This window comes from Pseudorca crassidens, chromosome 19, assembly GCF_039906515.1.
Source record: "Pseudorca crassidens isolate mPseCra1 chromosome 19, mPseCra1.hap1, whole genome shotgun sequence".
Classification (NCBI taxonomy): Eukaryota; Metazoa; Chordata; class Mammalia; order Artiodactyla; family Delphinidae; genus Pseudorca; species Pseudorca crassidens.
Window position 1 is genome coordinate 40357214 of NC_090314.1, and position 19975 is coordinate 40377188.

The 19975-nt window shown below is 55.4% G+C and overlaps 1 protein-coding gene and 1 long non-coding RNA gene across 5 annotated transcripts in view; one reads left to right on the forward strand and one right to left on the reverse strand.

The window, feature by feature from the left end:
* ITGA3 (integrin subunit alpha 3) overlaps window positions 1-16312 on the reverse strand; it is a 29620-nt gene extending 13308 nt beyond the window's left edge. For 2 of the 4 annotated variants that reach the window (XM_067716350.1, XM_067716351.1), the window contains exons 1-10: window positions 15629-15834; window positions 8293-8420; window positions 7912-7991; window positions 5542-5791; window positions 3935-4021; window positions 3366-3573; window positions 2711-2907; window positions 951-1039; window positions 688-824; window positions 434-520 (exon numbers count right to left, since the gene is read on the reverse strand). In XM_067716350.1, coding sequence (XP_067572451.1) covers window positions 434-520; window positions 688-824; window positions 951-1039; window positions 2711-2907; window positions 3366-3573; window positions 3935-4021; window positions 5542-5791; window positions 7912-7991; window positions 8293-8420; window positions 15629-15834 — 1469 coding nt within the window. Of the gene's footprint in view, window positions 1-433; window positions 521-687; window positions 825-950; window positions 1040-2710; window positions 2908-3365; window positions 3574-3934; window positions 4022-4403; window positions 4486-5541; window positions 5792-7911; window positions 7992-8292; window positions 8421-15628; window positions 15837-16270 lie in introns of those variants that run through there. The other 2 variants (XM_067716349.1, XM_067716352.1) reach the window with 2 other exon arrangements.
* Window positions 16313-16566: 254 nt separating this feature from the next.
* LOC137212688 (uncharacterized) lies at window positions 16567-19570 on the forward strand. Its single transcript, XR_010937586.1, has 2 exons — window positions 16567-16694; window positions 19089-19570. It is a non-coding gene; the product is annotated as an uncharacterized lncRNA (long non-coding RNA).
* The last annotated feature ends 405 nt before the right edge of the window (window positions 19571-19975 follow it).

A 19975-nucleotide genomic window follows, 5' to 3' on the forward strand; every position in this document is an offset into this window, starting at 1 on the left:
CAGCCCTGTGAATCGGTTATTAACTTTGTTTTATAGGCAAGGAATCTGAGATTCAGAGAGATTAATTTGCTCAAGGTGGTTCTCTCTCCTTCCCCGCATCCCATCACCTAACTGTCTTTCTCTTCCCTCCCCTTCCCGGATCTCACCCCCCAGAGCCCATCCCCACCACTGCAATGGCCATAGCTGGAATTTGAACCAGGCAGTCAGAGCTCCCACTCTCAACCACCGTGCCCTATTGCCCCCACCCCCAATTCACCCATTACCTCCTGCAAGGAATTTTGCTTTTTAATGAGGTTGGGTAGGGAGGGCCATGCTTACCCAAGAATCAGCCCTTTAATGGTGGGATATCAGGAGTTGCCAGGGGAGGGTTTTGGGAGAGCCTTCCCATACATCAGGAGGAATGGGTGGGCAGAGTGGGGCCTGAGGGTCTCACCAGGAGCTGGCTGTGCAGAGTGCAGGGTCCAGTACAGATGGCCTGGCCACCAAGGTTCTGTGGAGGATGTTGATGACAGGCCGGGCCCTGCATGGAAAACCCACAGACATCAATGCCTCTGGCCTGTCCCAGGCCAGGCTGGGGTCGGGGCTCAGGTTTGCACGGACATGATGCTGAAGGTGGACCGAGCTGGGGCTCCATGCAGACAGGGATGGAGGAGAGAAAGGCCCCCATCCACTGTCGCCCTGGCTCACCGCAGCAGCACGATGTGGTCTGACAGGCTCCCCACCAGCAGGTCTGGGTAGAGGTTCTCATCCACATCCATCTGCCCACTCAGGGAGTAGCCGAAGGTGGCCAAGCCAGGCAGTCCCAGCTTCTCTCCGTCTATTACCTGGAGGCAGAGGGAAGTGGTGAGGACAGGCTCTGGGGTAGGCTCCAGGGAGTGGGGCTCAGGGGGAATAGGGAGGGGTGGATGAGGGAAAGGAGGAAGGGCCCCTCCGTCCCTGTCCATCCATACCTGCTGGGGCTGTCTGAGGAGCCCCCTGGAGCTGCCGTGGTAGATGTACACTTTGCCCAAGCCCTCGAAAGGGGCTCCCACGGCAACGTCTGGAGAAGAGATACAGTACAGGGTCACCCCGTGTACTATGGGCCCCACAGTTCCCCAACCCTGTGCTCCAGGCCACAGAGCCCAGCATGGCATTGACCTCCCTGTCAAGACAGTGCTCAGAGCATCAGGGAACAGAGCTCTGTGGCTCAGGATTAAAACTGGGACCACTGGGCACCCAATTGCCTCTTTTATGTGAGGGAAATTAGGCCCAGAAGAGGGAAGTGACTTACCCAAAGTCACACAGCAAGTTAATGTGTCCAGCAGGCCTAAACCCCAGATTTCTGACCACTGGCTGATTGTTTGTTTTCCCTCATTGCAGTGCCTTCCTTCTCCCCACCAACCGCCCCTCCAGACACCTGGTCCTTCTAATGACATTTACCAGCAGGGCCACAAAAGCAGGTGTTATCCGTTGGTGACTTTGCCAGGTAGTTATCAAGCACTCATGTCATCCAGTCCTCACAAGAGTACTGGCAGTAGGTACTACTTTGTTTTGTTTTTTCTCTTGGCAGTAGGTACTACCGTCCCCACTTCATAGATGAGAAAAAAGGCTCAGGAAACCCAAAGTCACACAGCTAAGGAGTAGAGGAGAGGCTCTAAGCCCACGTCTGTCTCTGTGTGGGGGCTGGGATTTTAATCACAACACTCTAGTGAGCTTTACTTGTTAAAATGGCCAGGCTTTTAAATTCTAACCATTATTTGCACAAATAAATCCAAAACGTTTTGTCTTCTTAAACTTTCTAGTTTTCTGCTTTTGATCTGATAAGGTCTAGGTAACCAGAAAGCCAAGCTTGTTAGAAAAGGAAAAGGAAGTAGGTCCTGAGTGACAACTGGGCAACTCTTGTATCAGTAAGTGCTTGGGCTTCATTAACTAGACTTTCTAGCACCTGTTTTGTCTCTTTAGCGGCGCCTCTGCCTTCCTTTTGGTTCTCAGGTATGTTCTGGGAAGTTGAGGTTGTCAGAGAAATGATTTACAGATACGCCAGGTGCTCCCGTGGCAACCAGGCTCGACCCCTTGATTTGTCCCTCTCCTTGATACACCAGGTCTGATTGGTCCCCAAGTCCTGCAGAGCACTAATGGCATCCCCTATATCTGGGACGTCTACCTTGTCCCAGCGCTTAACGTCCCACACCTGATATACTATATTCTTGATCTTAACACCCCCAGCCTTGCTCCCCGCATCCATCCATCTCACATCTCCCTCCAGAATCATCTTGCAAGGTACCAAGCTATCATATCAAATCCCTGCCCCCAGATCTTTTTGGACACCGCTCTGCCATAACCCGAATATAAAGCCCTAGTTTTTCTGCCTGGCTTTCAAAGCGTCCACCCCACCCCTACACTACCTCTCCAGCCTCATCTCTGATGCGAACAACCCACACCTACTAGATTTGAGCACATCAGGCAAGTGGACCACACTCACGTTGTGCCCCTTCTCTTCCCTCCACTGTGCACACTCAGCCCAGCCTTTGATGCCCAGTGGTACGTCCACTCCTCCAGGAGGTCTACCAAGCTCGCCTCTGTGGGGGCTCCCTTTGCACGCTGTCTCTCCAGCACTGCTGTGAGCTCCCCAGACCTGGGCCCCAGCCTGTCTTCTCTTCGGACCCTGTCAAGCCTGGTATGCAGCTGGCTCTCAGTCAGTGGATGCTGGGGCAGGAGTGCTGGCTCATACCCTGGAATCCATCCTGGTTGATGTCACCGATGCTTGCCACGGAGAAGCCAAAGGCAGAGCGACTGGGGCCGTGAAGAAGGAGGGAGGGGTGGGCCGGGAAGGAGGTGCCTGCCTGGTTCATGAAGACATAAATAGCACCCCCTACCTCCTCTTTCCGCTCAAAGTAATAGGGGGCACCCACCAGGAGGTCCTGCCACCTGCACAGGAGAGAAGAAGGTGGAGATGGGACATGCAGCGTAACTCTTATTTAGCAGACACAACTGTGCCAGGCAGGGCACGTGACTCTACAAATGGCGCCTCTGGCCATAGGTCGTGGGAAGGACAAGGAAGCGTCACTGTGACCCGTCTAATAGAAAACACACGTTGTGGAGAAGCCATGTAGACACAGGTCACACCCAAACAGCCCACATCCACTAGAGCCATACAGATGACAGGCACAGACGAGGAGATGCAAGTCTCATGAAACTGACATGCAAATACCCAGAATCCCATAAAGTCTGATTGCAGATCAACATGCAAAATTGACTAGCCAATCCCTGCAAACAGCATGCAAAGAAATGCACAACTGCAAACCTCCATTTCTCTGCCCTGCTTTGGGCAAGCCCGCCCCCCTCACCATAATCCCAGCCCCAGAGAAACGTCCCTGGATTCTCACCCATCATTGTTCAGGTCTGCCAGGGCAATGGCGCTGCCAAAATAGGCGCCCACCTGCCTGCCCTCCAGCACCTGCCTCCTCCGCAGGTCTCCACCGACCTCCTGGCTCAGCAAAAAGACAGCGCCCACATGTTGGTGCCGAGGGGCACCCGTCACAATGGTGGTGCTCGTAGGGTGCAGGACGGCACTGCCCACCTGCATCGTGTAGCCTGGGAAGCGGGGAAGGTGGTCAATCAAGGCTCCAGTAAGTTTTGTCCCCTTCTACTCTGGACCCACCTCCCAATATCCCCCCATTATCTTCTGTTCCTCTATTCTAAGTTGGGCAAGAAGGTGGACCTTGGATGCCCAGCCCCCAGTCCTGCCTGCACACTGGACCGTGAGCTCCATGAGGGTCATGACTCTGCATCTTGGGGGCATATAGGTGGTGCTCAATAACTGCGTGCTCGCTGAATTAAATGCCACTAGTCGCACTGCACCCTGGCCTCACTCTTCCACCAGACACTGAAGGTGAGAGGGCCACTGAGCCCCTTTCCTCCTCTCCACCCAAAGGGCCACGACCACAGGACTCACCAATGTAGAGGTTGCCTTGGTCCGCTGGGTCCTTGTAACTATATTCGGATAAATCCCAGTCCTTCCGCTGAATCATGTAGCTGTTTCCTTCACAAGGATTTGAGGGGGGGAGTATAAGTCACGACTCCTTTCCTCCACTATGTCCAGGCCCCCCACCTCCAGATAAGGATAATAATAACCCCTTTTATTTGTGAGTACTTCGCCATTTGCAAATCACTTCCTCTTTATTTTAACAATTCTGTGAGGTAGAACGATGACCCCCATTTTGCAGATGAGAAAAGTGAGGCTCAGGGATGGAGAGCTAGTTGTCCAGCTGGAATCCAGCCATCCAGGCACCCAGATACTAGATGACATTTCCCTCACCCTAGACACCGAGGCCAGACTTCACACCATTATCTCCTCGTAATCCTGCCCCAGACTCGGGCTGCCTACCCCTACCCTGCTCCCCAGGGCTGCTGCTGGAGAGTACCTGTGGCCCTGCCAAGAGTCTACAGGAGCAAGGGGTGGGAGGTAAGACTAGCAGAGCGAGCAGAGGCCTCGGCCTCGGGCAAGCCCAGAGCGGTGACTACGCCCTGCGCTACCTGTGGGTCAAGAGGACGAAATAAATAAATCATTGGGATGTAACATGGAGCATAAGAAATATAGTCAATAATAACGTAATCACTTTGTATGGGGACAGATTGTTTCTTCACTTATAGGGGTGATCATCTTATAATGTATTTAAATGCTGAACCACTATGTTGTACACCTGAAACTAACAAAATATTGTATGTCGACTATACTGCGATGAAAAAAAGCAAAACAAGATTCTGGGCTCCCTCTGCCTGTTGATTCTGCAATAGTAGGTGCAGTAAGGGAAAAGCGGCCACTGTTGCTACAGCCTATGTGGTGGAGAGAGGCAGGCGGAGGGGGTGTGAGCCGTCAGACTCCGGAGAGGCAGTAGGTGGTGTGGCAGACACAAGCATGACTTTGGGTACAAGGAAATCTCTGCGGCCCTCCCAAAGGACTGCCCTGTATGTACGGGCATGAAAAGATGCCCGCAGTTTATCGATGCGTGAGAAGGAAGTAGCAGAACAGTATGTTTAATGTGATTGTGTGTGTGTGTGTGTGCGTGTGTGTTAAGATGCCTATACATTCTAAAATAAGTCTGGAAGGAGCCACAAGACACTTAGCAGCATACACTGGGAAATGGGACAAGGAAGACGGGGGAGAAGAAGGGCACTTTTCCTCTTTACTTTACTGTACCATTTAGTAGTTGTACCAGGAACGTGCTTTATTTTTTAAGTTTTTAAATGGTTAACCTGGAGCCAGATAGGCCTGCATCCAATACAGGTTTCAGAACTTACTGTTGATTTACTTCACCTCCCTGAGGCTCAGTTTTCTGTAAAATGAGTATAATAATACTCGTATTTTAAGATTAATTCAGAGAATAGGTGTAAAGCCTCTGGTACCTAGTAAGCACTTTAAAATAGCAGAGGTCGAGGTAGCTGCTGGTGTTGGCAAACGAATGCTCTCCTCTGCCCTCTCGTGTGGAGGCTCTGGCAGGCTGCCCTCGGGCCTAACGGGGTGGTGGCCTCTGCCCCCTTCCCTCCCCCCACGGTCCCCACCTTTCCAGTTGTAGGCACCAGGAGCGCCAAAGTACACAGTGTTTTGGGTGAAGCCGCCGCTGGCGCCCAGCTGACACATGCCGGTCTCCAGGTAGTCGGTGTTGCTGTTGCACATCTCGTTGTGGTAGGTCTGCCAGTCGTCACTGGGGTCCAGCTCCAGGTCGTTGCCCCTCACATAGCACTTGCCCACCATGCGCCGCTGGTCCTCCGACCCCGACCACAACACCTGGGTGTAGCGGTGGGCACAGACCTGGGGACCCCAGCCCCCCCCAACGCACACAGCTGAGCCCGCGGCATGGACTCAGGAGCAGTGTCTCCACAGCCCTGTGCGCCTCTGGCTTTGCAGGAGGGGAGTGGAAAGAGGTCTCCCAGCTTTTCTTTCTTCCCACAGTGGTGCTTGGACCTGCATTGCCTTTCCAGAATTCAAAAACCTGCTCTGAAGGCTGAGAACACTTCTGGAAGGCCAGAAGGTACTGGAGTTGAGAGTGGCTGAGGGATCTTGGCAAAACGAAAAGGGAAAAGGATGAGAGAATGTGGGGTTCAGGCCCTTGGGTCTAAAAGGAGCTAGACACAGGGCTTCCCTGGTGGCGCAGTGGTTGAGAATCTGCCTGCCAATGCGGGGGACACGGGTTCGAGCCCTGGTCTGGGAAGATCCCACATGCCGCGGAGCAACTGGGCCCGTGAGCCACAACTACTGAGCCTGCGCGTCTGGAGCCTGTGCTCCGCAACGAGAGGCCGCGACAGTGAGAGGCCCGCACACCGCGATGAAGAGTGGCCCCCGCTCGCCGCAACTAGAGAAAGCCCACGCACAGAAACGATGACCCAACACAGCCATAAATAAATAAGTAAAAAATAAATAAATAAAATTTAAAAAAATAATAATAATAAAAAATAAATAAATAAAAGGAGCTAGACACAGAGCAGGTTAGGAATTTGCGTCTCTGCTGTCCCCTGATGGCCTCGCCCTCTTAATGAAAGGTCAGTATTAGAATAACAACAACCACAGCAGCAGCGGCTGACACTTACTGAGTGCTGACCGTATGCCAGACACAAGTCTGAGCTCTTCACATATTCATTCTTTTAAGCCTCCTACCAGCCCTATGGAGTAGGGATAATTATCTTCCCCATTTTAGATAAGGAAACTGAGGCACAGAGAACTGAGAAACCTGCTTAAGATCTCACATCTAGAGAGAGGCAGGGGATGTTCAAACGAAGGCTGTCGGGGCTCCGGGGTCTGAGCTCCTAAGTGTCAGGCTGTGCTGCCTCTCTTGAAGCTTCTCCCTGCACATGGGAGGTGCTCAATCAATCAGAATAGGGTATTTGCAAAAACAGCCAGGGGCCAGGGGAAACCCAGAACCAGGCCTAGTTCTTGTTTGCTCGCCATCTGTGTCCCCGTCCAGCTGTGAGCCAAACCCATGCTCGTACTGGCCTGAGCCTGTCCCGGGTAACTACAAGGTTTGTAGTGCGGGCTCAGTGCAGGGCACACAGGACGTGCTCACCAAAAACGGACTGAATGAATGGATGGGTGAGCAGAAAACTGCTGAAGGACCCAGGATCTAGAACTGACTTAAGTGGAAACCTGGACCCACACCATCCTTAACAAAAGACTAGAAAGGGTGTTTCAGTGAACTGGTCAAACCCAGAGCTTATGACAGTGTTCAAAGGTGACAGAAATCACAACGTGATCCAAAGGTGACGGCTATGGGGGTGACGGTTGACTGGAAAGGAGTGGGCTTTCTGGAATGATGTAAATATGCTATTTCTTTAGTGGGTGTTGGTTACACAGTTGTATAAACGCAGTTCAGTCGTCAAAACGCAACTGAAACAAAATTTGTACATTCACTGTATGCAAATGTTACATGAATTTAAAGATGAAAAATAAATTGTCTATCTGGGACTCAGAAATTGAGGAGGCGACAGCTGACAGCAGGGAGGGGGCCCCAAAGCCCAGCCGGGTGAGCTGGGGCAGCAGGGCTGTGCCTCTTCCACCAGCCGGCCTCCCCGGAAGGAGCGCGCCCAGGCCGCACTGCCTGAGGCCCTCCCTGCCCTTTCCATCTCACAGTTCCCTCAGCTCATTCCTACGGAGGGTGAACACCCCCCCCCCCCGTGGGGGCGGGCAGTGGGTGCTTCAGAAAGGACCCAGGCTGGCCCTTGGAGAGCGCCAGACACCCTCCCTACCCCCAGCCCCTGCTACAAGTGCAGGATGAAGGGACACACATGCCGTGGAGACGTACAGCCACAGAAATGGACATTTGCAAGGCACCAGCTCATGCACAACGGACCCTTCTCCTGCCCTCTGCCTCCCTCCGAAGCTCCTGGGAGACGAAGGAGAGGGTTGGAGGGGGACACCGACGGCGAGCGCCCACTTACCAGGACTCTGCCCGCAGGGCCCTGGCTGGCCACAGTCACCCCGAGCCACATGTCCTCAATAATGTGATGGTCAGGGTCACCTGTGGGCATGGGAGGGGTCATGAGCCAGGGCACCTCACCCCACCCTCCCAGCATCAAGAGCACCCAGGGGGCAGGGGTTGGTCTCTCCCGGACCTTCCACTCCAGCAGGGCAGCCCTCCTTCCCCGCCTTCTCCAGCCCATCATAGTCCGAGCTCCACAAATCCCATCTGGTCCCACTCTAGGACTCCCTCTTCCCAGCCGGACAAGAAGGGACTGGAAGCTACCCGGGTGAGCCTTCTGTCTCTTCCAGTCATCCTCTCTGTGCCACGCCCTCCACCAGGCTCCTGTCCCCCTGCTCACTTTTCTCTGCAATGTCCATCCGTTCACAGTCGTTCTTGTGGGCAGTGAGTGGGCACAGGTACACAGCACCGGTCTGGTTGGTATAGCCATCAGGCACAGCAAGGTCCCGGGGGGCGCCAGCCAGGAGCCTGGGGGCAAGAAGGTAGGTAGACCCGGGCCCGTAGTCCCCAAAGCCCGCTTCAAACAACTCACTGCTGAATGTGTGTGGGCCGGGCATCCGCTCTGTGCCAGGCTCTGCCGTCGGGAGATGAATGGCTCCCCGCCCCTGCCCTCGAGGAGTGCCCAGGGTAGGGGAAGCCAGGCGAGGAGACAGACACCTGTGGTCAGTGCCTCATGAGAGGAAAGCAGGGAGCAAACCAGCCCAGACTCTGCGTGGGGGGCAATCAGGGAGGCCCACAGAAGAGGGGACCCTGGCCTGAGTCTGATGACCAGGGCTTACCAGGTGAAGAAGGGGAGGAGGGGCTCTGTAGGCCAAGGTCTGGCCTGTGCAAGAGCCGGGAAGCATGAGCAAGAGAGTGACTCAGGGACCTGCAAGGCCCTCGGTACAGCTGGAGGCCAGAAACACGGGGAGGGACAAGAGGCAGGGTGGGAAGGGCAGCCACGGAGGGATTTCAAGCAAGGGAGCGACATGGCCAGATCTCGGTTTTGGAAGAACTGTTTTGGCATCTGAGTGACATAATCAGATCTGGGTTTGGGAAGGAATGCTTGGCCTCTGAGATGAAGCCAGAGGGGAAGAGAGCAAGGCTGGGGGAGTCCTGGTCCTACCTCTTTGAGCCACATCTGAGGACTTAGATCCGGGGGCGGGCGCTGAAGAATGTGGGCAGGAAAGGACAACTGACCCTAAACCGGAGCTGGGTGAGCTGAGGTCAGCAGGGCCCTTATGTGACCTGGGCGATGTCTACTGTCCCCCCCCACCCCTGTTGAGACAGACATATGAGGTACAGGGGTGGTGGCAGGGGAGCTGGGTACCTGACACTTTGGACAGTGTGGCCCCGGGGCAGAGTTCTTGCTGCTGGGCATGAGAATAGGGATGCGTGAGGACTAAAAATCACCTTGTCCCCAGCCTGCCTGGAACCCCTCTTTAGGGACACCAACTGCAAGTCTCTGCAAGGTTCTTAGGGCTCTAGCAGCCCTTCCCATACCAGAGAGGTGACTAGAGGAGAGGAAGGCGGTGATCAGCTTTGAAATATCATCTCAAAAGACAGTTCTTGGACCACCAGAATCAAAAATCCCTGCGATATTTGTTAAAAAGGCAGATTCCTCAGCCCATCACAGACAACCTGGATTGAATCTGGGGGTGGAGCCCTGGAACCTGCTTATTTAACATGCACCCCAAATATTCACACCACAGTTTGAGAACCCAGCTCTACCACCCCCTTGCTCTCCCAGCATCATCTGTCTGCAGCCTCTGGACGTTCTGCCAAGACCACCTCGTCAGTCCTGCTGGACCCAGCCTCCTGGGTGGCAGGCACCTCCTAGGTAGGTACCCCTCCATCCGGCCCCAGCAGTGCTGTCACCTGAGGCGCCCAGCTCAGAACCTGGGCGCCAGGCCCCCTGCCAGAGTCTGCGCGTGCAGAGCAACAGCCCTGCCTGCAGCTCCTGCCTGGGACCTGAGAGTGAGGGCTGCCGGGAGCGGGCAGGGCAGGGCCCGGGCATGCCAGGGCCTGGGTGCCTCGGCCCACTGGGTGTCAGGAATGCGCTGCCTGGGGGTGCCGGGAAGGGGACTCTGCCTGCACCTCACCTCTCAGCTCAGACCTCACCCTGGGGAAGGGTTCCTGGGGGCAGGGGTAGAGCTTCTCTAAGCAGAGCAGGGCTGGGAGCTCCGGCAGGAAGGCTGGCAGGGGGCCAGTGTGGCAGCCAGGCCCTGTTAGTCACCCTCTGTCTGGGCTGGGTGGGGTGCCTAGCGAGTCCACTGCCTGACCACCCATGGGCATCCGCCCCCAGCCTGACAGGTGCGAGAGGGGAGCTGCTGCCTGTGGGAAAGGAATATCTCAGCCTTGGAGCTGAAGGGCCTGGTTCTAGGTCTGTTCTGCCTCAAGGGACAATTTCTTTTCCCTCTCTGAGCTGTGAGTGCCTCATCTGTAAAATGGGACAGCAGCTGTCCCACCACCCTCCAGGGTTGTTGGGGGAAAAAGTGGGTTCATTCTTTGAAAGGGCCTCCCGACTATGAAGCCAAGGCCAACGTGAGCACTGTCGTTCTGCTTTCTTGTGGTACCAGGACTGGCCCTAGCACACCCCCAGGCCTTGCTCCGGGGACCCAGGAATTTCTGCCCCACTGGGTTAGGGGACCTGAAGCACAGGCACAGAGCAGACTAGTTCAGGTGTTCAGATGGGGCAGAGGATCCACGGCCTAAGGCAGTCAGTCAGGTTGGGGTGGGGCACTGGCAGCTAGTCATTCGACGGTGGGAGCCCAGATTTGGCTGGAGGTGGCAGCTGGGGGTTGGCTACAATGACCTTGAAGGGGTGGGTCCAGGCCTCAGTGGGCAAGGGGTCCCTGGAGAGCCCAGGTTGCATTCCAGGGCGAGCCATGCAAGGGAAGTGTTGCCGTGCCTACAGCTCTCTGGGCCCAAGTTGTCAGGGTGGGAGGTGGCTGAGGAACAGGGTGGCCACGCCCTCCCAGCTCCCTCATCTTAGAGGGAGTGGCCTGAGGGTCCCCGCCTCTTTGCCTCCTGTGGTACAGAGCAGGCAGAGCTGGGCATGAATAGCAATTGGATTGACATAAATCCCCTTACCACCTATACCCTCTCCACTCTCACCCCGCACCAGCCTTGTGCCCATTGATGGGCGGTGGGGCAGGGTCCTAATCCCAGCACCCCCCCGCATCCCAGGCCCCTCCCTCCTCAGAGATTCCACAGAGAGCACCTCCCACCTCCCTGGAGTATTTTTAGCTCCTACTTGGCCTGCTTAGAGGCCCTTTAAGGCCCTCTGGCTCCCAGCCCAGGATCCAATGGGTCTACGGCCAGAGGACTGGGAGTAGATGGGGGAAGGAGGGTGCACAGAGGGCCGGGTCCAGCTTCCTCCAGCCACAGTCAGGTGTGGGAAAATCCAGAGGGTGGGAAAGCTCTTACTGGTATGCAAATGAATGTAAGTTACTATGCAAATGAGCACATTGCTCCTGCTGTTGGATCTGGTCCAGATCAAAGAGTCGAGAAGCTGATCCCTCTGAAACCACCACTGAGGTCACCCTCCCAGCAGCAGCCAGAAGTGGGATGCTACGTGGGAGACTGTGCCCAGCTCTGGGAGCAAGGAGGAAAGGAGACGGGACTGCCTCCTTCCTGGAGTCAGGCTGGGCTGGGTGGGAGCAGGTGACTTTCCAGGAGGTAGGGAGATGAATAAAATGACCTCGCAAGGGCTTTCAAACAGCTGCCTCTTCACCCTATCCTTAGGCTCCGGCCAGACAGCCCCTCCTGGCCTTTGTGGAGGCCCCTGAGCCCCAAGTTCTGGAGAAGCACTTTCTCACTCCTGCCCCATCACTCTTCCTGGGGCAGCTCAAAGCTAATGAACAGCCAGGTAGAAAGCAGTGGAATCAGAGGAGGCAGGGGAATGGGGCCCAGGGGTGTCAGGGCACCAGGCTGGCTCACCCCAGAGAAGAAGGCCCCCTGAGGGATACTGGGGTGGGGTGATGCTCAGAGAAACGGCCTGTAGAATTCAACTTCCCAGACTCCTCACCTCAGGAAGGCACTGGGGTAGCCCCAGTGGAAAGACTTCAGTTAACAATGAGGGTCCAGCGGGCCCCCATGCCTTACTCCTTAGGCCAGGAAGCCAGTTGGGGAGGGGGCCCACTCCAGCTCTGAGCCCTGGGGTGGGTTGGGGGCAGCTCTCAGATGCCTGGATCCCAGCTCTGTGCCAATCCCCCTGACTGAGTTAGCCATGTCCCCAGAGGCTTCTCCTGCGGTCGCTGAAACTGCAGTCCTCTCAATCCCCGCCTTACTTCTCCCTACGCTGCCCCCCAGCTCCCTTTCCCCTCTGGTGACGCAGCCCTAGAATCAGAGCAACAAGCCGGAGAAAGAGAGAGAATGAGAGAGGACAGGAGAAAGAGGCCTTGCTCAAGCCTCCAACAATAAAGAACAAGGCTGTGTTTCTCATTTCTTCTCCCTTTCCCTGGCTCCTTAGTATTTTTCCACATTGATCCCTTAGGGCATTCTTCATGTCATTTAACCTCAATCTCCCTTGCTGTTACCGCCATCCTCTTCCTTCTTTGTTTAGTTCTGACCAAGCCCCTTTCACTTCATTTCTACAAGATCAGGCTTCCCTTACCTCCTGCCCAGTTTTAAGCTCTCTGGCTTGGCCTGGTCATTGGAGACAGCCAGAGAAAAAGGACACTACGCATCCCCGCCTTCTGCTTGCAGCCACAGCGGCTATGCCCATTTCCTCTGGCACGAGCCTTGGAGGCTGCCAGGTGCCTACCCTGCCCAGGGAAACATGTTTTAGGAGAGCAAGTAAGCCTAGTTCCTGCCTACCTCAGGTATGACCTCATCTTCCAGGAGCTGCAGCCACCCCCGCCCCAGGCATCCCAGACACCCTCATTTCCAGGCAAGAGCCCCAGAGGTATGTCCCATAGCCCACAAGGTCAGGCCGGACCAGGACACCTGGATTCCCAGGAGGGAATGACAGAACAGGTGCTGGGGGAAGGGGGGGAGGTCAGTGACCATCTCCCCGAGGAATAGTCCCTCTGCTCACCCAGGGGTCCTCACGTATCTCACCAAGAAGCCCAGAGAACCTTGGCTCCCTGTCCTGCTCCTGACCCCTCACTCCAGAGGCTGCGAAATTGGGACTGGGGTTGCAGTAAGCCTCCGATGTTGTGGGCATGGAACCTCAGTCTAGAGATGAAGGTGATGGGGAACAAAGACACACCTGGGTTTTTAACCATTCCTGGAATAAGGCCATCTTTGAGAACATAACGAAAGCTATGCTCTCCCCTCCTCCAGGCCCCAGAACAAGGCACACACACTCAAGATTTTGCACACACTTTCCAGGATCCCTGCATCTCCTGAAAACCTTCAGTGAACTTCAGGCTAAGACTTCGCTCAGGATCATGAACCCTCCCCCTTTTCCAAAGGGACTTTGAAGCTAACAAAACCGCCACTTGACTTGCTGGATGCCCTGGGCTGTGCACTCAGGCAGCTGTTTACATCTGGCTATACAGCTGGCTGTAGCTCAGCCCAGCTGGCCCAGCTGATTCTCCCAAAGGGTCACGGGGCAGAATTCAGTGAGATGAGGAGATGACCCAAGATGCAGAACCACCCCTGGAAAAGTCTGAGGATACCCAAGTGAGTCCCCCAGAACGCTATCTAGACTACCTGCCTCTCCGAGATTCATTAGTTTTAGAAACTTCCGGGCTCCTGGCAGGCCTAATGCCATCTCTAGCTGCCCAGGAAGAAAAGTGGGACCCCTCTGCTCAGCCCTCTTGGGTGAGGTCCTTGGTTAGTGAGGGCGCATCCAGGTCCCAGCTTCAGCACAAGAGCCCTCAGCTGCCCCTGGGCGAAGAAGGCATATGCAGAGCAGTTTACACAAATTATCTCATTAAAAGCCCACCATCACCCCATGAAGAAGGCATGTGGCTCCCCTCCCCCTGACGTGTAAGATAATTAAGACTCAGGTATTAGTGACAGATTCAAGACAGGAAACTGGCAATGGGACTCGGGAGCCTCTTCTTTCTCCACAGTGCCAAGTTGCCAACAGAGGCAGGAAGGAGTACATAGATCCAGACCCAACCTCTCCTTGGGGAAAACTGGCCCAGAGAAGAGAAATATCCTGCTTAAGGTCACACAGCGAAAAAAAAAGGGGGTGTGTGTGTGATTACAGAATCTATGATTTACTCCAGCTTTGCATTATTTACCCTTGCTTTTCTGATATTCTCTTTACACTCCATTGCCTCATATCATGCAGATTCAGCACTGAAAATCGGAAAATCTTTTTCTGGGCTGGGGCAGAAAGAGCACCAACATAGAAACGTGTGCTGATGATCACTTAGGGTCTCCAAAAGATGGAAGAGTGGCTAAGGCCAGACCGCAGCTGCTGGGGCCAGGCTGGGAAGGGTGTGGTGGCCCTAGCCTCTGCAGAAGCTAGATGGAATTGAGGCCAAGTAGGTAGGTGGCCTGGGCAGGGGCTGGACCAGGAGGGCAGGGAACAAGGCTGGGGCAGTCTGAACTTTGGACATTGCAACTTCCTCAAGTTTCTGCAGGTTCCAGCCAGAGTTGAGAAAGGCTTCAACACACCCTTTATCCGACCATGTCCTCTTGCTCAGCAGGGTTTGACATCTCGGGAGGTCAACCAGAAGGGCTACTGCCCAAAGAGGGCCTGCCTGTCCCGTCCTAACAACCTTCCCTCCCGTGGCAGCCTCACCTTCCCCAGCGGCCTCTTCCCCTAACTGCCAACCTCAGCACGCTGAGCCCATGCAGAGAAACTTCTCAAACTTGGACATGCCCCACTGGGCATGACTAAGGGGGGCGGGGGTGGCAACACAAGCAGCTGGATGCGCTCCTTCCCCTCTCTCCCCTCTGCCTAGCTCTTTCTCCTCCTTGCAGCTGTTGGGGAAGGAGAACAGAAGAAAGAGAAAAACACTATTTCCCTCCTGAGACCAAAACAAACACACTCAGGGTTGAAGATTCAACATGAATCCATGGAATGCGAGGAGGACGTCTGGTGGGAGGGCATCACTGCTGGGGGTGGGGGCAGGTTGCAGAAGACCAAGCAGGAGTTGGGACAGCAGCTCCTCTCACTTCTACTTCTGCATCCTCAAGGGGTCAGAAGGAGCGCCTGGACAGCTCCAAACGCCCAGACTCGCCCATCACTTCACTTTCCAACCGCCAAGCATTTGAGAAGGCCCTTCAGTGTGGTTCTGCAGAGGGTGTGGCTGGCGGGGCCGCAGACTATGTGCGAGGTGGGGGCGGGCTTAAATGCATGTCCCCGTAGGTTCTTCCCAGGAAAAGGGAAAGGTGTTTATCTTGCAGTTTTCCCCAGTTCCCAGCCCTGGAGAGAAGAGGCATTCGGTATACTAAGCACCCAGTTCACTGAATGGGAGGGGGGTCAGGAAACGGGGACCCCACTTCTACTCTCAAGAGAGGTTTAAAGGCCTGAGGGGCTGAGTCTAGACAGGTTCTGGCCGGGTCAGCACTTGCCAATAATTACTGCCCCCATCCCACACCCAATCCCTTTACTTCCCGCCAAGCCTCGGCAGCAGAAGGGCTGCCTAGGTCCCCGCTCCCTTAATCGTCTATCCCCAGAGCTGGAGGCCTGCGAGCCTGGAAGCCAGCTGGCCCAGGGCTTGGACTCCACTCGGGATCCGCACCCTGTTCACACACTCTCCCATCCCACCCCGGCCAGTTTCACTTACAGGTAACGCTGCTGCCGCTCCGTCTGCCGATGGAGGGCGACCGAGTAGCCGAAGAGGCTGCCCGGGTTCCCGGCCTCCTTCACCACCAGGAATCGGGTGTCCAGGTTGAAGGCGGAGGCGACGCGGTCGCTGGCGGCCACCATCAAGGCGAGCGCGCAGAACATCGGGCGTAGGACGCGGGCGGCGCGGCTGGGGCCGGGGCCCATGGCTGCGGACGGGAGCCGGGGCCCGGGCGAGAGCGCGTGAGGGCGTGGAGCTGGGAGTGAGGACCTGTTCACCTGATCCCCCGCGCCACCGGAGAACACTCTGGCGTCCGCTTAATTGAGCCCCGAAGCGCTGATCAATTTCTGGCCCCCAGCCCTGGCCAGTTTCACGTCCGCTCACGGTCTGAGCTCTCAGATTCCCCTCTGAGGTCCGCGGGTCTGTTCTCCCGCCTGCACTGTCCCGGGTCACCGCCCCCCTGCCCCGGGCACCCTGCCCCCCAACTCGTGCCGGCCGCGCCCACTTGGCCGCACTGTCGCCTCCGATCCGGGCTCGGCAGCGGATCTGGGCAGGCAGACCTGTCGACAGCAAGGAGGACGGGAAGGAGGGGTCCCACCGCGCGCGCCCCGCCTCTCCACGCCCAGCCCCGCACCTCCCCACCTTGCGCGCCCAGCCGGGGCTAGGCTTTCCTTCCGGGGAAAGAGAAAAGGTCCCGGCTCGGCCGCCTCCTCTTAAAGGGGCAGCACCGCCCCTCCCTCTCTATCCTCCCTAACCCGGCTCCGCCCTCTCCCCCAAACACCTGTCCAGAGCCCCCGAAGGCTTGGATTACCCCTCCCCGCCCCTTGTTTCTCCCGAGAAGCGTCGCCTCCCGAGCAAGATGGATTGGACGGGCGGGGCCGGGGGGTGGGATTTGTCCCGCTGCTTTGCTGCGGAGGCTACAGCCGCTGGAAAGGCCGTTCCGGACGCGGCCACCTCTGTGGGTCCGGCTGGAGAGCCCCGGCGTTGGCGCATCTGGGAGCCGACATCCGCAAGCCACTGGCTGGAATGCCCTCGCCTCCGCCGCGCTGTGAGCCCCTGAGAGAAGGTTAGCGGTCTCTGGGCGTTCTTCCTCGTACGCAGCTCTTCACCGTCCTTGTCAAGATTTCTTTCTTTTGCCCACTCGCTCCCACCCACCCTGATCCGAGCTGGGAATGGTCGCTCAACAAAATCAGACAGATATTTAGCATTGGTAATAACCAAGCATCGCTAACTGTAATTAGCAACAAGACAGCGTTTTCCCCAAAGGGCTGCTCCTTCTGATATCTATTTTGTATCATGGATGTCTGGTAGATGTGGAAAGAAGTCCCTTCTCTTTAGAGTGTTTGCGTGGCCAGGGAGCTGGGCCCAGACTGGACCCATTTCTCATCCACCCTTGCCTTCAGGGCCCAGCCCAGCAGAATTCCAAAGGCCCCCTCCAACCACGCAGGCTCCAACCGAGCGTTTGGAGACGGCGGGGGACTCCAGCCCCCACTGGTGTGTAGTGGGTGGCGCCAAGGTGGAGGAGTTAGGTGGGCGAGGCCCAAAGGCCTGGTTATCCGCAGAAGAATCGAACTGAAAGGGAACTTAAAGAGATCACTCTGTATTTTCTTGAGTCTGACTAAGATTTCCCTTATTGCAGCACAAAGACCCATTTTTCCCCTGACCATTCTTTTTTCTAGGCTAAAGGAGCTTTCTTATTTTGGTCCAGGAGTTCAGTTCTCAGCTCTTACTTCCTTGAAATTCATTTTAGAGCCCCTATCTCTGAGAGTTTATGATAATAAGAAAACCACCATATAGTAGTGCTTGTGCAGCAGAAACTATGCGTTACAATTTTTTTTTTTTTTTTTTTGCGGTACGCGGGCCTCTCACTGTTGCGGCCTCTCCCGTTGCAGAGCACAGGCTCCAGACGCACAGGCTCAGCGGCCATGGCTCACGGGCCCAGCCGCCCCGTGGCATGTGGGATCTTCCCGGACCGGGGCACGAACCCGTGTCCCCTGCATCGGCAGGCAGACTCTCAACCACTGCGCCACCAGGGAAGCCCACAAATATTATTAAATTAAATTCTCACGGCAATCTTTGAGGTGTTATCTCTTTTAAGATGAGAAAACTGGGGCTCAGGGAGGTTAAGCAACTTGAAGGCTATGCAACTCGGATTTTAATCCTGTGTTATCTGAGCCGCCCTTCTTGACCACTTATGCTAATAATTAACATTTGTACCATACTCAGGGCAGATCTAGGTTTTGTGGGGCCTTGAAGCTTGTACAATTTGGAGCCCTCTTTAAGGAAAAAGATAAAGAATTAGGAGTACAAAATCAGATTCAAAGAATTAGGAGTACAGAATTAGATTCAGAGCCTGGGAAGGGACTCGAGATGAACTTGTGCTTATGAATCCTTTCACCTGCAGACTCTCATATTCTCCTGGCCTCATTTGACTCCTCATTTGACTTAAGGAGGAACATGGATGTCCAAGGTCACGCAGCTCATGGGAGGTAGAGCTAGGACTGGAGGCCACTGGCCACAGCTGTGTCTTTAAGAGACAAACTCCAGATGTTGGTCAGAAAGCCAGACATGCCTAAACAAAAGCAGCTGTGATAGCAGCGTTCTCTGCGGTGTTTGGGGAGAGGACACTCATCCCTGTCTGCCCTTGGAGCAGCATTTGTTCCCAAGCTTTGACTCTCAGAGCTGCCCAGCCTCTCTCCATGGTCTGCTTTGCGGCCCAGAGTCTCCAGGGGTTAGGACATGTGGGGCCAAGGAACAGGAAGCTGACCTGGATGGAAGTTGAACAGTTACCTCGCTCTCCTTCCAGCTGGCTGCCGGGTCCTCCACCTCATTCTTAGAGAAGGAGGAAGCAGACAGGGCCAGGAGCCCAGGGGCCAGGGTGGACACTCAGTGTGGACAGGGGCCCCACCTGAAACAGCTTTGAGAGTCCTGTGATGACAGATGGGCTCCATGCCAGGTGTTATCTCTTCGGCCATCCCAAACAGGAATGACCAGCATGTCCGATCCCAGGGCTGGGAGCAGGAAAGGGATGAGGGATGGTTTTTCCACTCTGGGGGAGTGTCCAGAGGGAATGTGGGAGTGGGAGCATGGGTGCCTGGTAGGGGGAGGGCCCAAGCTAAGGAATGCGGGGGAGTGTCAGACAGATCTGGGGGAGATGGAATGGGAATGGAGGGATGAAGGGACTGGAGGGGTCTCTGGGCTGGAGAGATGCAGAAAGAGAAATCCCCAGTTCATGCCAAAGGTCCAGAATCCTCTGATGTAAGTGACATTATCATCCACAGCCTCATCTCATCCCTCAGTTGACCGATGCCAACCCTTCCCAGTAGAGAAGGGACCCACCTAGAAATGTAAACAAGGAGAATAACATGTGTAATGAGGAGTCTGAGCCCAGTTTTTTTTTTTTTTTTTTTGCGTTATGTGGGCCTCTCACTGTCGTGGCCTCTCTCGTTGCGGAGCACAGGCTCCAGACGTGCTGTCTCAGCGGCCATGGCTTATGGGCCCAGCCACTCCGCGGCATGTGGGATCTTCCCGGACCGGGGCACGAACCCGCGTTCCCTGCATCGGCAGGCGGACTCTCAACCACTGCGCCACCAGGGAAGCCCTGAGCCCAGTTTTTGATGTTTGACTGCTGACACCTTTTAAGCCGTCCCCTCTCCCTCTTCCCCTTGTGCCTCCCACCTGGACAAGCTCATAGCTTGGTAATAAAAAAAAAAAGAAAGCCTGGGTGCTGTGCTGCCTCCTTTGGCGTCCATGGGAGATTCGAACCGTGCAAGCCACTTTCCTCACAAATGCTCACCTGGCCTCACTCCCTCACCACAGTAAAAACCCAGGCCAATCTCCTTTCCTCGCTCTCTCAAGCCATTTTGGACCTGTTTGAGAAGCCAGCCCTGCTCCTGCAGAGACCTCAGTTATGTAAATAATAAACCTTTTCATTCCCTCTTAGTGTGCGTGTGGCATCATCAGTCTTGACATTGAACCAAATCTTGGATGGGGTCCATCTGCCTCTGTGGGCAAACATGACAACATACAAACTGTGGGTTCTGCTGTAGAGTCAGGGAGGCTTCCTGGAGGAGGAGTATCTGGACAAGTGAGAAGGAAAGGATTATTAGCAAGAGGGAGCCTCAAGAGAAGAACGCAGAAGAGTTGGGGCCTAACTTGAGATGCAGTTTTCCCAGTTGTAACATGACAACGTCATATTCTGTAAAGGTACCTTCCATTTATTCAGTGCCTGCTGTGTTCATACCAGCCTCCTCTGCTGCTCCCCCCACCCACACACAACACTTCCCCCCCTCCCCATCTCCCTCTCCCAGAGCCCCAGAGCACACCACTTGCTCACTCACTTCTCAT